The 14672-nt window shown below is 39.7% G+C and overlaps 1 protein-coding gene across 15 annotated transcripts in view; it reads right to left on the reverse strand.

The window, feature by feature from the left end:
• Nucleotides 1-1035: 1035 nt before the first annotated feature.
• UTRN (utrophin) overlaps nucleotides 1036-14672 on the reverse strand; it is a 486786-nt gene continuing 473149 nt past the window's right edge. For 9 of the 15 annotated variants that reach the window (XM_046669467.1, XM_046669465.1, XM_046669466.1 and 6 more), the window contains 3 exons: nucleotides 12451-12559; nucleotides 11182-11274; nucleotides 1036-3042 (listed from right to left, as the gene is read on the reverse strand). In XM_046669467.1, coding sequence (XP_046525423.1) covers nucleotides 2954-3042; nucleotides 11182-11274; nucleotides 12451-12559 — 291 coding nt within the window. In that variant the 3' untranslated portion in view covers nucleotides 1036-2953. Of the gene's footprint in view, nucleotides 3043-5703; nucleotides 5836-11181; nucleotides 11275-12450; nucleotides 12560-14672 lie in introns of those variants that run through there. The other 6 variants (XM_046669473.1, XM_046669471.1, XM_046669472.1 and 3 more) reach the window with 5 other exon arrangements.

Raw genomic sequence — 14672 nt, forward strand, 5'->3', positions numbered from 1 at the left:
TGGATATAATATGATTGCGATTGGCTCCTAGTCTCCATAGGAGGCTTACTCTGGTCACTTAATAAACCTCACAGAAACACAAGCTGATGTTGTACGTCAATGAAGTTTTTGGACCCTACTTATGGTGTCAGGTGGTGTGGTGTTCTGATGTTTTACTGTACTTTCACTAAATTCTTAACTCGTGAATTAAAAAAGCCCTCTGAAAAAGTTGGTCTACTGAAACAGTAAATGGTGTGTGTGTTGGGGGGAGACAGCCAAGAGTAAACTACCTTCCTTAAAAACATATATATATAATCTCAGCAATAGAGAGAGGCAACAAGCCAAAGGCTTAGTGTAAAAACAAAACTCTTCCATTTCAACTAGCCACTCCACATGTTGCTGGAAACCAACAACTGTTTCTGTAGGAATGCTTACTGTAAACACTACTGTGGGGTGGGACGGGATGTTTAAAATATATGTTCGTTAGAATGTATCAGTTTTCTTTAGTTTAACAATTGTATGTTTTGGGATTTTCCCATTTCATAGATAGCTTTTAATTTTAGAGTCAAATAACATGATTCTCAACAGTGTCTCCCAGGTTCTGGGATGGCTTCAGAAATGGATTGAACCTACTGCCAGAGTGGTTACAATCCAGTGCACAAATAAAAAGCACATTTTTTAAGAGCATGAGGCTAAAACTGGATTTGAAAGGGTAATCAACTAAATAGTAACAGCACCTAAGTTATGAAAACAAAACCTCAGTAGACTTCATGCACCTGTTTTTAACATCCAACATTATTTTTTCCCTATCAATAAGCCTTCTATCCGTAAAGGAAAGTGAGAATTACATATACAAGAGAGAAGAGAGGGACAGAGAGAGAGAGAGAGTGAGACAAGGACAGCAAGAGAGAGAATGTCTTAATAGGTATGAGAGAAATTGCAGGAAAATATGTAGATTTATCAGGATACAATCTCTCTTTATATTTTATTTTCATAAATGTATATTCAAAGCTCAGATTCTATCAGTGAACACAGCTGAAGAATATCAAAGTCATCTTGTGTTAAAATTACTTTTATTCAGCATGAAAAATACAACATGTAACCAGATTAGAGGAGAGTTTATGATTAGTTCTTCACCACATATTTCAAAAGAACTACATACTTATTTCCCCTTGCTGTTACTGCAATATACTTCTTTTTATTTATTATTACTTAGAAGGTTACAATGTAGTGTTTTACATAGCTTTTCCTTAATAGCAGATAGAGGACATGTTGTGCACAATTACAGGCAGAAAAAAATTAATACATAACTTTTCAAAGTAAGAACAAGTAAGACACCAAATCTACAACTTGTAGTTCAGAGTTCAGGGAATCTTTTTCTTTAAATAGGTGCTTTTCTTGGGTATGATGTGGCCTGATAAAAGCTCTCAATTTTGCAGACGCAGCAGCATAAAGCTATTTCCAACATGATGGACGAAGATGGATCTGAGGTAGAAAGGTGGTCATGGCTTTCCTCTTATATAAAACAATTTTCTTCTCAAAATATCTATGCTGCAAATAAACACCCTTACCCCCCAACCCACCCAACCTTCTAAAAGAATAGTAGTTTCTAACTTGAAGCCTCCTTCTGGCAAATCCCAGTTCAAGAGAACCCAAAATTAAGATGTCCTGATGTTTCAAACACACATATGCTTGAATCAAAACACATTATTTTCATTATTATTTTTTTTTGGTTCCTCTACATTTGGTAAGTACACAACATGTTTAAACTGAATCAATTAAATGTTAAATCAGAAGCTGAACCAAACATCTAATTGAAAGCACTCAAAGGTAAAGGCAGGGGTACCACCATCTAAGCATTAATTTCATTCTTCTATAGAAGCGGTGATGTCAGCTTTTGATAAATATCCTTCCCAAATGTACTGATTCCATGCAGGGTAATAAAACGTATTCATTTACCCAAAAGTTAAAATGAGACATGCATTAAATTTGTGTTTGCTATCAGAAAGAAAATAACTGGGAGTTTCGAGAATTATAAATGGCTTGAATATACATCAACAACAATAAAATTCTCTGCAAAGGGAATTAAAGACAAAGATGTGTTCTGGTAGCACAATTAGGAAAGGTCTGCCGTGTACTGAATGATGAAAATCACGACCTTGGAACTAGGAAATGCTATACCAAGTTTTGTTTCTGCATCAAAATGAAAATATGCTTAAATGGGCAACCTTTGGTAAAATGATCTTTGAGATTATTATAATCCTGCTCTTTAAGTCCCTCTATCATATAGACTGGGACATGAAATAAATAAAGAAATCAAGACCTACGTATATAGAGCAGGGAAATAAAAGGCAGGGAAAAAAATCCCAATAGCATCAGCAGTTAGGCCCACAGGATTTTTATTGTGGTTATCCAAGTGGTTGCTAAAGAAATAAATGTATGATGTCAAATAAAGTTAAACAGTATACACAGAACTGTAGCCTTATCCATATACATATAGTGTTTGATTGAAATATATGAACTGATTAATTTGGCCAAATCATAGAAACAGTTACAGGATATCTATTTGGTCATGTGGCTGGTGAATTATAAATAACCAAAACATAATAGTATAAGAGTTGAAGAAATAAATGAAGTTATGGTACAAGGTTAAGATGAAGGAATGTAAAATTGTCTTCTAACTCATATGCAATTTTTGTCAAGGTTATTAAAAAGAAGGTGTCATATTAGAAAGCCCCCACCCACTTTCCCAGGCTGAATACAGTATACAAATCAGAGACAAACGTATTTCCATTCCCAAATACCACTCTGTTCATTAATTTACAGTTGCATAGAAAGGGAAGAAGAAAACAATAATATATGATTATTATAAAAACAAAATATCCTTTTCTCTTTGGATAGTCAGTGTTTTACTCCTTCAGTAGAACACAGTCCGCACTCAACAGCATGTTTCAAGGAGCCATGGAGCTTCTGATTAAATGGAACTTGGAATTGGCATTTGCTGAAAAGGGCAATACTGTACGTCAGGAAATGCTGGTTGACTAGACGAATACTTCACATTGCCTGTGGGAATGGAAACCAGTACTGTGAGAACAATATTTACATAAAACCTTACAGGTAGTAGAGACCTGTCAACTCTTCCAGGAAACACGGGGCTCCTTTCAGAACTAGTCAAACCCTATTCTGCTGTGTTCAAAGGGGACCCTTTACTCTCTTGTGACTTTTGCTGCCTGGGATGAGGTCCTTCTCTCTCATCCTGAAGTCACCTTGTCTGCTTTTTATCACTGCAGCCGATATGGAGGAAGTCTAGAAGCCTTTACTCTTGCCCAGGCTGGAAACCAAGTTCAAATTGAGACACCTTGGCTTTTTCTTGCTGGAGGTACCAAAGCTGAGTGAATCAGGCTGATGCAAGCACCCCATCTCTCCCTGGGGGACAGTGGGAGGTCTCCTGCAGAGGGGTACCCTTGACGATTCCAAGGGTTTCAGTGCCAAGCTGGGGTCCCGATAAGAGGAATACAAGACAGGAATCACAGTCCAAACGTGTGCAGTGGTGCCAGTTAAAGGCTCAGGGCCAATGTACATAGGTAAGAGAGGATACAAATCCAGGTCACACTCAGGGGAGCGGCATGAACCTTTTAAAGGCAGGGCAAACAGTTGGGTCCATCATCATTAAAACCCATGTCCTCCAACTCTTCTCTGCCTGCGTCCTTCACTTGCTTGCTCTAATCAATACCTGGATCTCTCCTGGAGACACCGCTTCCTCCATAGCCCTTTCACCTGTGACTGTTTTCTATCTCCCACACTCCTCACATACTGGATAAGTCCTTCCTAGACCCTCACTGTGTTTTCCAGGGTCTTTTCTCTCTCTCCTCCCTAAGAACACCCAGCATTGCATCTCATGCCATCAGACTGTACCATCCATGATGCAGTCAGCTGCTGACCCCTTTGGTCATGTTTCCTTTACTTTTTGCAGAAGAAATGGCTCACCGTCACCTACTTGAAAACTATTTTTAAATCTTAGCGATTTCAATACCCACATAGATGATTCTTCCAAAACTCTGGCCTCTCAGTTCCTTGAGCTCTTCTCTCCAGTGAACCTGTCCTCCACCCTTCTCAGCCACTCACTCAAAGTTCCAAACATGGACCGTTACCAATACCTGCAACCCCTCCAAACATTTCAATTTCAATCATCCAGCTTCTGACAACCACCTCTGCCTCTCCGGTTTACTTCCACTAGAACCCCAACTTCATGCATCCTTTGGTACTATCATCCATTGATCCTCCTACACCTACAGCATCCTCGCTTCTTTCCCTCCCAAGCTCAGGTGCCTGATTCAATCATTATCATCAGTCCTTTGCTTCCTCCCTTGAATTGTTGTACTCTCTTGGCCAAACCACAACTTCAACGTGGCTAAGTGCAATACTTGGCCTCCTCTGGTGCCTGTGCTCACAAATTTGAATGTGGCCAGAGGGCAAAGCAGAGCCCTCAGACCAGCCTCATGCTAAATGCACGAGCAGGCACCTGAAGTGGTGGCCTTTAAGGCTGCCGGGTGGCTGTGCTCCATTTCCCTCCCCATTTGCCCTCCTGGTCTCCAAGCAGCCACGACACATCCTTCAGTCTCTCCTCACACCTCCGACACCTCCTTCAGTCCACTCTCTCTGCTGGAGCTGCGCCTTCTGACTGGCGAGGACAAGAGAAGCAATCAGAAGACTTTTGCTCCATGGCACGAGGTGCTTCCGCTTCATGAGCTCTCATACCACATCCACTAACCGACTTCATATCCCTCATCTTCCCTCTGGTTACTGAAGACAAACTCCCGTGCTTCTCCTTAAGACCCCAGTCCTCCTTGCCATGAAAACAATAATACAATCAGCAGGTTCACTGTTCAAAAAGATTAATAAGCAAGTTCATGAAAGAGAAGATTACTGTAAATCCAAAGATTTACTGTGGTCTTGTGGCATATTATTACTAAGAGTACCTGATAAGGAAAAACACTGAAGGGCATAAGGTCATAGCTGCCAACAGTTCTCAGCAAAATTTGTTTTTTTTTTGGTAAGGAAGACGGGCCCTGAGTTAACATCTGTTGCTAATCTTCCTCTTTTCACTTCAGGAAGATTGTCCCTGAGTTAACGCCTGTTGCCAATCTTCCTCTACTTTGTATATGGGATGCCGCCACATCTTGGCTTGACGAGCAGTGTGTAGGTCTGCATGTGGGATCCAAACCCACAAACCCTGGGCCACTGAAGCAGAGTGTGTAAACTTAACCAGTATGCCACTGGGCCGGCCCCTCTCAGCAAATTTTAAATGAAAAATCAGAACTTTTTCCCCTTCAGTGTAACAAAACCACTTTGTGAATTGCTCTAGTCGCTGTTTTTAAGTTAATGTTCTGTGTTAGCTACCTTCAGCAGATATCTGGGAGCACAGTGGTCAGCCACTTGGCTATCCAAGGTGACTTCACATAGGACATAGGGGGCATTAAAAAGCCATTTGAACGCAAAGGATAGAGCATTTGACATTTTGGCCTTCTGGAAGAACTGGCCTGGGAGGGGCTCCTCCTTGTCAAACTGACAAACTATTGGTACTGAATTGGCTAGTATTGAAATGTCAAGCAAGTTGACTTATTTACACAGGGAATAGAGTAGCACTAAAATTGATGGTAGCTAATCTGCTTACCCCAGGTTGTAATCAACAACACCCAAGCCACTCGGCTCATTAGCTCTTACCTGGGGTCTGCTGGGGAGATTTGCTGAAAGAGAAGACAAAAGAAATCAACTGAAGGCAGTGCTGTTTCTGTGCTGTACCCCCTCGGGCACACAAAAGTGTGGAATGTCCCACTCCCAGCTGTTAAATGGGTGCTAACAAGAAAATAAGAAACAGGTTTTTGGTTGGTATTTTTTTTTTTCTGACTTAATGCTTTAACAAGGGCTAGTTTTCCTAGTTAGTTTGTCATATTCTATGTGCTTTAAGATACAAAAATTCCACCAAAATATGCAAAACATATGCTGGTGTAGGGGTCCAGAATTGGCCACCCCAATAGTGTCTCTTTGCCTTGCCTTGATTATTTTTAAGAACAAAAGGTTCTGAAAGACACTTTGATCTACCCCCTGGCTGCCTAAAAGAAATTTAAGAGAAAGGCTTGTCCCCAGGACAGGCCATCACCATAGATAACTCTTGGTATCTTGTGGATGGGAAGGATCCTTGTGAAGCTGACTCTTATCAAAGTTCTATTTACCAAACATTTGCTTTTGCATTTCCCTGTGAATTGTCTTCCTCCCCTTTATAGTCCCAAACCACCACCACCCCCCCTCCCCAACATCCTCCTTTGCCTTTAGCTGAAGATGGTATTTAAGATGAGAGACTCTGTCACTTTGGTGAGTTGCTCAGCTTTCCTGAGTGTCTCTGATGCATACATATACAGCTCTTGTTTGATTCTCTCTTGTTATTCTGTCTCACATCAATTTAATTCATACCCAGAGGGTAGAGGATATGTCTTCCTCCCTTACACTGGATCTCTCAACTAAGTACACACTAAAGCATTCGGTGAATACTTAGTTTTGCAAAACATCTCAAAATTTCCTATTGAAATCATGCCATGTATTTGGTTTATGTATCAGAACAGAGCAAGTTCTGTATATTTTGCTGAATAGAATGAATTCTGACCAAGAGGTCATTAGAGAAATGAAGGGGCAGGGTCTTCAGTTTCTGCTACGCTTGGTTCACTCTTGCCCCAGAGGCTAGGAAGATGGTGGTGAGATGCTCGCATCAAAGAAAGGGTTGGCCTAAGCCTCAGCAGTTTTCTAGGCACTTGGGTTAATAATGTGAGTTTGAGGTGCCCATTTAAGAGCATTGGAGAAGTTAGAATATGGTGTCTAATTCGTCTTTGCATCTGAGCAGCTCCATTCCTTCCTGGTTACAGAGGGCATGGACAGTGGAGCTGATCGAATGGGCCTGGTGAGGGCAGCCACCAGCAAATAGCTTCTCTAAGGCCTCTGCTTTTTCATCTCTGCCTTTCCCTGCAAAAATCTCACAATTGTCATCTCATACTCAACCGGGGGCCGGGGGTTAGCTCTGCCCAGCCCCCCACGATGGTAACATCTGTTCTGAGTCAAATACGAATTGCTCCTAATCATCTAGCATGCTGTACTCCTTCCAGCTCTCATTTTTCTGTGCTGAGGGTAAAAATAGAAATAAAAAGACATCGGTGATCACACAGAAGGTACCAGTAACTCTGTGAGAAGAAAAGAGCAAGCAACAATGGTGACCTTCCTATGATGCCTGGAGGGAAAGTGGAAGCCCCAGTCGTATTTGGGGGAAAAATCAGGTGAAAACGAGCCTAGTCCTGCCAGAGATGTAAGTTACATCACGAAAAAAAAAGCAGGATCTGTCAGGCAGCTAGGTGAGCTGCGCCAGAGGGAGAGCCTGGCCGCATCAGTATCAAGTAGACCATGGGCAGAATTACGCTTCTCTCCTAGGTAACAAACAGCCAAACACAAACAAAAACGGAACCCACTGTGCTTCAAATCTACATTTTTAACCCTACAGTTTTTTATCAAATAAAAAGCTATAGGTATTCCTCAGAACAAATCAAACATATTTTGAAAAGAAATCAGGAAACCATTGCATTTTAGGAGGGTTTGAGTTTTAAATGATGGTTGCTCAAGCTTAACAAACACAGGCAACTCACAGTGAGCGTATGCTTATAGATAAAAAATAATTTTAAAAGCCTTTGTTGGTCTATCAGGAAAACTTATTCTGACTTAAATGACTTCTTACTAGTATCCTATATATGTGGATGATATAAATGATCAACTGACCAAAGATATTTTACACTAAAAAAAAGCAGTTACAGCATTCAGTGAAATTTTAGTGTGTACGTTGGTTAATAGGAAACACAATTAAATTCCCTTCATTAACGCCTTGCCAGGAAGGGATGGAAATGCCTGCCTCTCCACTCTGAAACTCAATGTAAATAATTAAAAGAAGACTTTAAAAGGCCATAATTCAAGGATGCTATCAGCACCAACTGGGATATTAATCCAAGCCAGGGGAATTCTAAAGTGTTATGCACAACAGTATAAAGACACAGTGGAAAAAAAAAAAGTCATGTTTAAGTAGTCGATTCATGCAATTAGGATTTATGAATACAGTTTCGTTTTAATTCCAAGATTGCCAGGAGTGGAAATTCACTTGTGACCATGCTAATTTTTAATCCACAAAGGATCAAAAGCCAAGATTAACATGCAGATCAATTCATTGTATGCTGGTGACATGCAATTTTAAAGTTCTCATTAGTTACGGGGCTCAATGGATTGGCTTGGCATTGGGAGGCTGCCAATCTGATTTGCTTAGAAAAACCCTCCAAAGGTGGTCAGTAAGCTTTGGGAATGCAAAGGCTTACTAAAATGTTTGCTAGCTGAGCAACTTAAACGGGGCAACAAAGCAAATGAAGCCTCCAGAACCTTCCGAGTGCCATTTGGGGAAACTTCACCAACTCTACTTTCCCAGTAGGAAAAGGTAATCATTCATTCGTTCATTTATTCACTCAATTCAGAAACACGTATTGGGCACCAAGTCCATGTCAGGTCAGGTGCTCATTTCTATCCTGTATCAATTTTTAAAAGGTTTAACAACTTTAGGCAGAATTTAAAAAAATATGTGTCAATTTTACAAATAAGTCAGTTAAGCCTTTATTTTTATGGAAAGCTGTCCCTATCTCGGAGATTTTTATATTATCAAAGCAAAACACAGAATATAAATACCAAGAAGTGCAAACTAAACCCAAACTAATAGCAGAACTTCAGAAATCAAAAGTAAGAAGATCTAAATTTCAAAGGATTCTGAGCTCTCCAAAATAACACGACTGGTAATGCTCATCCACAGAAAATTGTAAATCGGATAAACATTTGTGAACGTACAAACTTAAGACTATGAGAACATGGGGCCAGAATCCCATTAGGGAATCTTGGGGCTTCATAACCCACTCTCACAAGACAGAATGACACAGGTGGAGAGGACGCCAATGCAAAGCAGGAGTCTAACCTGTCACGTTATAAATATCATGAAGACACATATACTCCTCTCAGGAACCAATGACATCTATTAACAGCTACTAAGATTCCAACCAATGGGAATTTCATACTTGAGGCCATAAAATGAGATGAATATGCTCACTTCTTAAGATTCATTTTTGCCCATAATTATGATTATTCTTTATTTTTATTTATATTCTTTTCTAAAATGACATAGATCAGTGTTTTACAATATCCAGATATAATAATATGTTGTGGAAAAGATTTAAGAGTAACTGCTTTAGAAAATTAAACTTTTAAAAAGACAAATCATGAATTTTTAGTATAAAAATTTTATTATGGAAATCATATACTTTATATCCACAATAAAGCATATATTTAAACATACTTCCCATCCTAGCACTCACTGCCAGCTGACTTCTAAAATGCACACGCCTATCAGGGCACTTCAATAAAAACTTCTGAACAGGCTTTGATTTACAGAATTTGTTCTTAACTAATAATGACGAATGTATTTGGATTTAAGCTGAACTAAATAGTAATTGCATTTAGAAACTTAATTTTGAAATTCCAGATGGTAAAGAGTATGATGAGGTTTTATGTAGTCAGTAAGGAACATACAGCTCAGAACCAAAATCTGTAAAAAATTCAACCCTGAATTATAATTATTATAAAAGATTTAATCTGCTCATCTATTATGGCTGTTACAGAGCCTAGAAGATAAGCAAAAACCTGACACCACATGGGCTTCAACTGACCCTCTTAAGCTTTTGTGAGACTCTAGAGGGCCAAAAAGTGTGTGCGTGTGTGTGTGTGTGCATGCACATGACCAAGTGTGTCTGTACACATGCATGTGTGTACATGTGTGCACATGCTTTCCTGGGTGAGTGTGGGGACTGACATTCAGTAAATATGATTCAGCAAACTTTGAGAAGTAGGATTACAAATAACAACCTGGAAAACGACACATTCCCAAATATAATGTGCTTGTGGAAACTGTAATATGTCCTTCAGGCAAATACTTCTGAAAATTCAAAGACTATATTTCAAATAGCTGTTTCTACTTCCTGCTAACGATGGAATTTTGTAAACTGTAGAGTGCTATAAGCTGAAGGGTAATTTTTTTTAAAGCAGTCAATATATCTTATTTACCTACTCTCCCAATAAGGTCTTTTTCCTTATTTGGGGTAGCGTTTTCTGAGAAGAGGATGAAAAAGGGTGAGATGAGAGACTGTTTATATATACACTACATATATCTGATATATGATAATACATACACATACTAAAATCTTAGTATAGTGGTTGCCTAGATTTAAAAATCAATTTTTGGGAAATCAATTTAAAAATTATAAATAATACATTCAGATTTCTTTAAAAGATTATTTAAAATACGATCGTGGAATTGAGCAGTATGTCTGCACACACAAGCAAACTCTTTCCGAGTGAAACAGCAGGAGTGTGTTTGTTGAGAGCTCGCAGAAACTGCGAGGTGGAGAGATGCTCAAGATGAGACATTTGGAAAAAATCAATAAATAAGAATCATTATACAATTTCCTCTGGGATTTGAACTGTTTTTATTGGGTTATTTTCTGGCTCTTGGTTATTCATACGGAAAATTCACAGGGTCGTAATCTGTGATGCCTTAAATTGTTCAGCGTTGATACAGTGACTATTATGTTCTATGAAAAAAGAAAGCAGAAGAAAACGTGAAAATAATCCCTTTCTGCCCCTAAATCTGATGACATCAGGGAACAATGTCTGAAGAAAAGAGAGGGAATTACATTAGAAAAGGCTACTTACACGCCTTGCTTGGCAGGCCACTAAAAGCTCTTTTTTGAAGTAATGCACATTTCTTACTACTGCTTGCATTAAAGAGGATAATTTCTTAACAACAGACTTGTTTTCTTTGCCTCCGTGTTATTGCTCATGAGGAATCCAGAAAAACCTCAAAAGGCAGCATTTCACTGTCACGACTCCAGCGCCGTGGTGCTATCTAGGCTGAGCGTTTGCTTTGTCGACACACAGAATGTTTGATTTATTTTCAAATAATATTCAATCCTGTTTCTCATATCGGTTTTTGTTATCTTCCCAGAAAAAACAAAGGGCCCCACGCAGGAAAAAAGAAATGGAAGGGAAAAGCGTAGCCACGGTGTTAGGATCGTTCATACTCACAGCAGCAAGATGGAAATGTGCTGTTGATCTGCTCCATGACCTCTGTGAGGTCCGTGCTGGTGTCATGAGGCGGGGCCAGCAGGTCCTCTGCTGCTGTGACAGCGAGAAAAAGAACAGACATCCTGAAATTAATGTCCAGCCTCCACCAAGATCCAGCTTCAGGAGAAAATACTAGTACTGGTCTCTAAAGATCAATGATTTTAGGGGAAAATATCAAAACCATTTTTGTATTAATTTATATGTAATATACATAAATAATATAGGTAATATTACATAAATAAAATGTACTAAATGTTTCTGGAAAAAGAATCCATGTGCCCAGGGAAAACTCATCGTGAAAAATAAATAATGTAGTCGTATTATTTCAAGTCATTAGTTAGAATTCCATTATTTTACATTCCAAGTGTTCCCTCATATGAGAAAAATATTCTGCCAATTTCTTTCTCCCTCCTTCTTCCTTTTTGGAGACTTCAGCACAGGGTAGCTTATGCTGCTACAAAACTAGAGGCACTGTACAAGATACTTTTTATTTGGATATTTTTTATTCTATAAGCAATAGCAAAATAACTCTCTTACTTAAAAAAATTAAAATAATAATAATAGTTTAGGTTTTCTTCTGATTAATGTGCAAAAGACAGCCCATAAACAAACTAATGCGGGTAAAATATGTGGTCCTCAGTAGCACTGTAGAACTTAAATTTCATTAATAACAAAATGTCATTCCTGAATGCCCGGTTGACAGTCTTTTCTAGCAGCAGTGACAGGTCCCCTCTGTGACCAATGACAGGGTGGGTGGGACCTCAGCCTCAGATGGGAACGGGAGGGGTGGCAATGTCTACAGGGACCAGGATGGAGAAAGCCGAATACTGAGTTCCCAGACCTGGGCAGAGAAAACCACGATTGGTGTAATATTCTTTAGTATTATATTCTGAATATGTACAAATATGATATTTCCGAGATAGAAAATATACTAAAATGAAAAAAAAAATCATTCCAAACAGGAAAGAAAAAATTAAACTATTACTCATCCCAAAAGGAAAGAGCACTTTTTTTCATCTTTCACCAAAATTCAAAAAATTATAAAAGCAAGCATATTATAGCTTATTGTTCTAAAAGGTTTGCTTTTTTGGTATTGTTAAAATGGCTTTGTACTCAGCTGAGCCCAAAGAGACTACAAAACTCCTTTATGCTGTAAGAATGCTATTTAAAACGAAAAACAAGTGGCAAAGTCCAGAGCAGAGTGAGGGAACAGGTGTCGGGGACACCGACCTGCTTGGTGGAACTGCGGGCCGGGGTCGGGATCCAGTGAGTAGCTCAGTGCAGACTGCTGAGGTGAAGCCCAGGGGGAGACGCCGTTGATTCGGGAATCAGATTCAGGCTGGAATCACATTCAAAGGTTAGAGCAGAGGAAAGATGCAAATAACCGTTGAAAACATTTGTGTTTCTAACGTGCTCTCCCCCACCATGGATAATTAATCATGGGGAGTTCTCTGACCTCGGGCATTTTCAAATACACATCCCCGTCAGTTCCAGCTGGAACTTCATCTTAGTATCAAGTGCTTCCTCCCTTGCAGTCTGGGCTCCTTGAAGAACCCAGCGGTTATACTGCAAGTTTTATTCATCAATGTCAGTTTCATCCCGCAATTTTTCTCTCTTATATTTATGTCAACCAAGTGAATTTAGAAACGCTTCATTCATCTTTAAAAAATTAACACTACTTCTCATACAGTAAGTTAATCCAATCTGAAAGTCAGCTCATTTTTAAATTTAGATTAGTATTGAAAGGCAATATTGGAGAGCGGTGAAGAACACGATTTTGGATTCATACTCTGCCACTCAGTAGCTGCATAAATCTGAGCAAATTTTGTAACCTTCTGTGCCTCAGATTCTTTCTTTATAAACTGGGGATGGTAATAAGAGAGCCTGTGTCAGAGGTTTTGGTGATCACTTAGTATATGGAAAGCGATTAGAACAGAATCTGACACCTGGCAAAGACTTTGTAAACACACCCTCGTACAAAGCTTTCCACTGGTGCTGGATCCACTGACGAGTACATGGTCAAATGAGAAAGTGTGGTCCACTGTGGAGGGAATGCAGAAGTTACAGTGTTTTGATACTGATTTTTCCATTAAATCTATATTAGTTGAAGTCTGGTAGTTCTGCCAGTTTTTACTATCAGAGCTGAATTTTCCATCTACTTCGGGCATTCGTGCTAAATCATTAAGAGGAGATAAGAGCCCTGCAGTCTGGGATATACAGAGCCATTTAGATATCAGCTCTCTAACGGCATTACTGTGCAATTCAGAAGGCACATGAGCCATTAGGCAGCTCTGTCTAATGGGATGGAGAGAGTGGGGGCGGGCGGAGGGAGAGCAGGAGAGCCTTTAGCTCTCTGAAGAGCATCCACAGGCTATGGCGAATAAAGCTTTCCAGCACAGCTTCCTTCCACAATGACTCCATCCATGCCCTAGCTTGTTAACACTAACACTTCATATTCGAGATAAGAGATTTCCAGAGAAAATTCATCTCTTACACAGCCACCATTCAGAAACTTCACATTCACAATACTAACAATGTAGCTTTTCCCAGGCATGTGACTGGCATGGAGGCAAGAATCAAACATTCTGAAGGACTTGGAGAAAGCCAGGCCTCCGATCACTCTCGGTGAACTGTTATTTTCTAATGATGCACAATTTGGAGGCTCTGAAGGAAGCCTTCCCCCAACACACTCACGCAAATTCTGAACCAGTGACAGACATACAGAAAAGCATACGGTCAAAATGTAAGGGGTGATTTGGGGCCCGCTGTGTAGAATGCAGACATTCCTTTGTTTTGAATGATTCTGACAAAAGATACTGAGAGCAACTTGAAAAGACGGTTTTCTAAGACTTGAGAAAATGACTGGAGAGAAAGTTGTTTCTGCCTTTGATTCAATAAATCACTTCTGGGGAAAGGCATTCCTATTCACTGCCTAGGGGCCCCACACTGCAGAGGCCAGAGAGAAAGGGCAAAGACAACATGAATGTTGATGTCAGGATTCTTCAAGGGAGAGAAGTTCCAGGCCCACTTGGTGGGATTCTGCACCTGCTGCAAACGTGTCTGCATTACTAGTTTCATGACATGACTCCTATCCTTCAACTGCTAGATGTAATCAAGTACTTAATTCTCTAGTGTGCTGTGTCTTTATACATGATACGATCTCGTTATATATCATACTATCTTGTTATGATACCTAACAAGACTGCAAGCACCAAAAAGGCAGAACATGTGTCTAATGCTTTTTCATATCCCAAAGAACAGTGTTTTTCAAAATTGCAGGCTATTACCTGGTGACGAGTTATAAAATTGATTTGGTAGGTCCTGACCAGCACTAAGCAAGAAAGATAGGGAGAAGAAAAATGGAAGGGAAGGAGGGAGGAAGAGAGAAACAGAGAAAGGAACAAAGGAAGGAAGGAAGGGAGGGAAGGAGGGAGGGAGGGAGGGGGAGAGGG

Source organism: Equus quagga, chromosome 8, assembly GCF_021613505.1.
Source record: "Equus quagga isolate Etosha38 chromosome 8, UCLA_HA_Equagga_1.0, whole genome shotgun sequence".
In the NCBI taxonomy this organism is placed as follows: domain Eukaryota; kingdom Metazoa; phylum Chordata; class Mammalia; order Perissodactyla; family Equidae; genus Equus; species Equus quagga.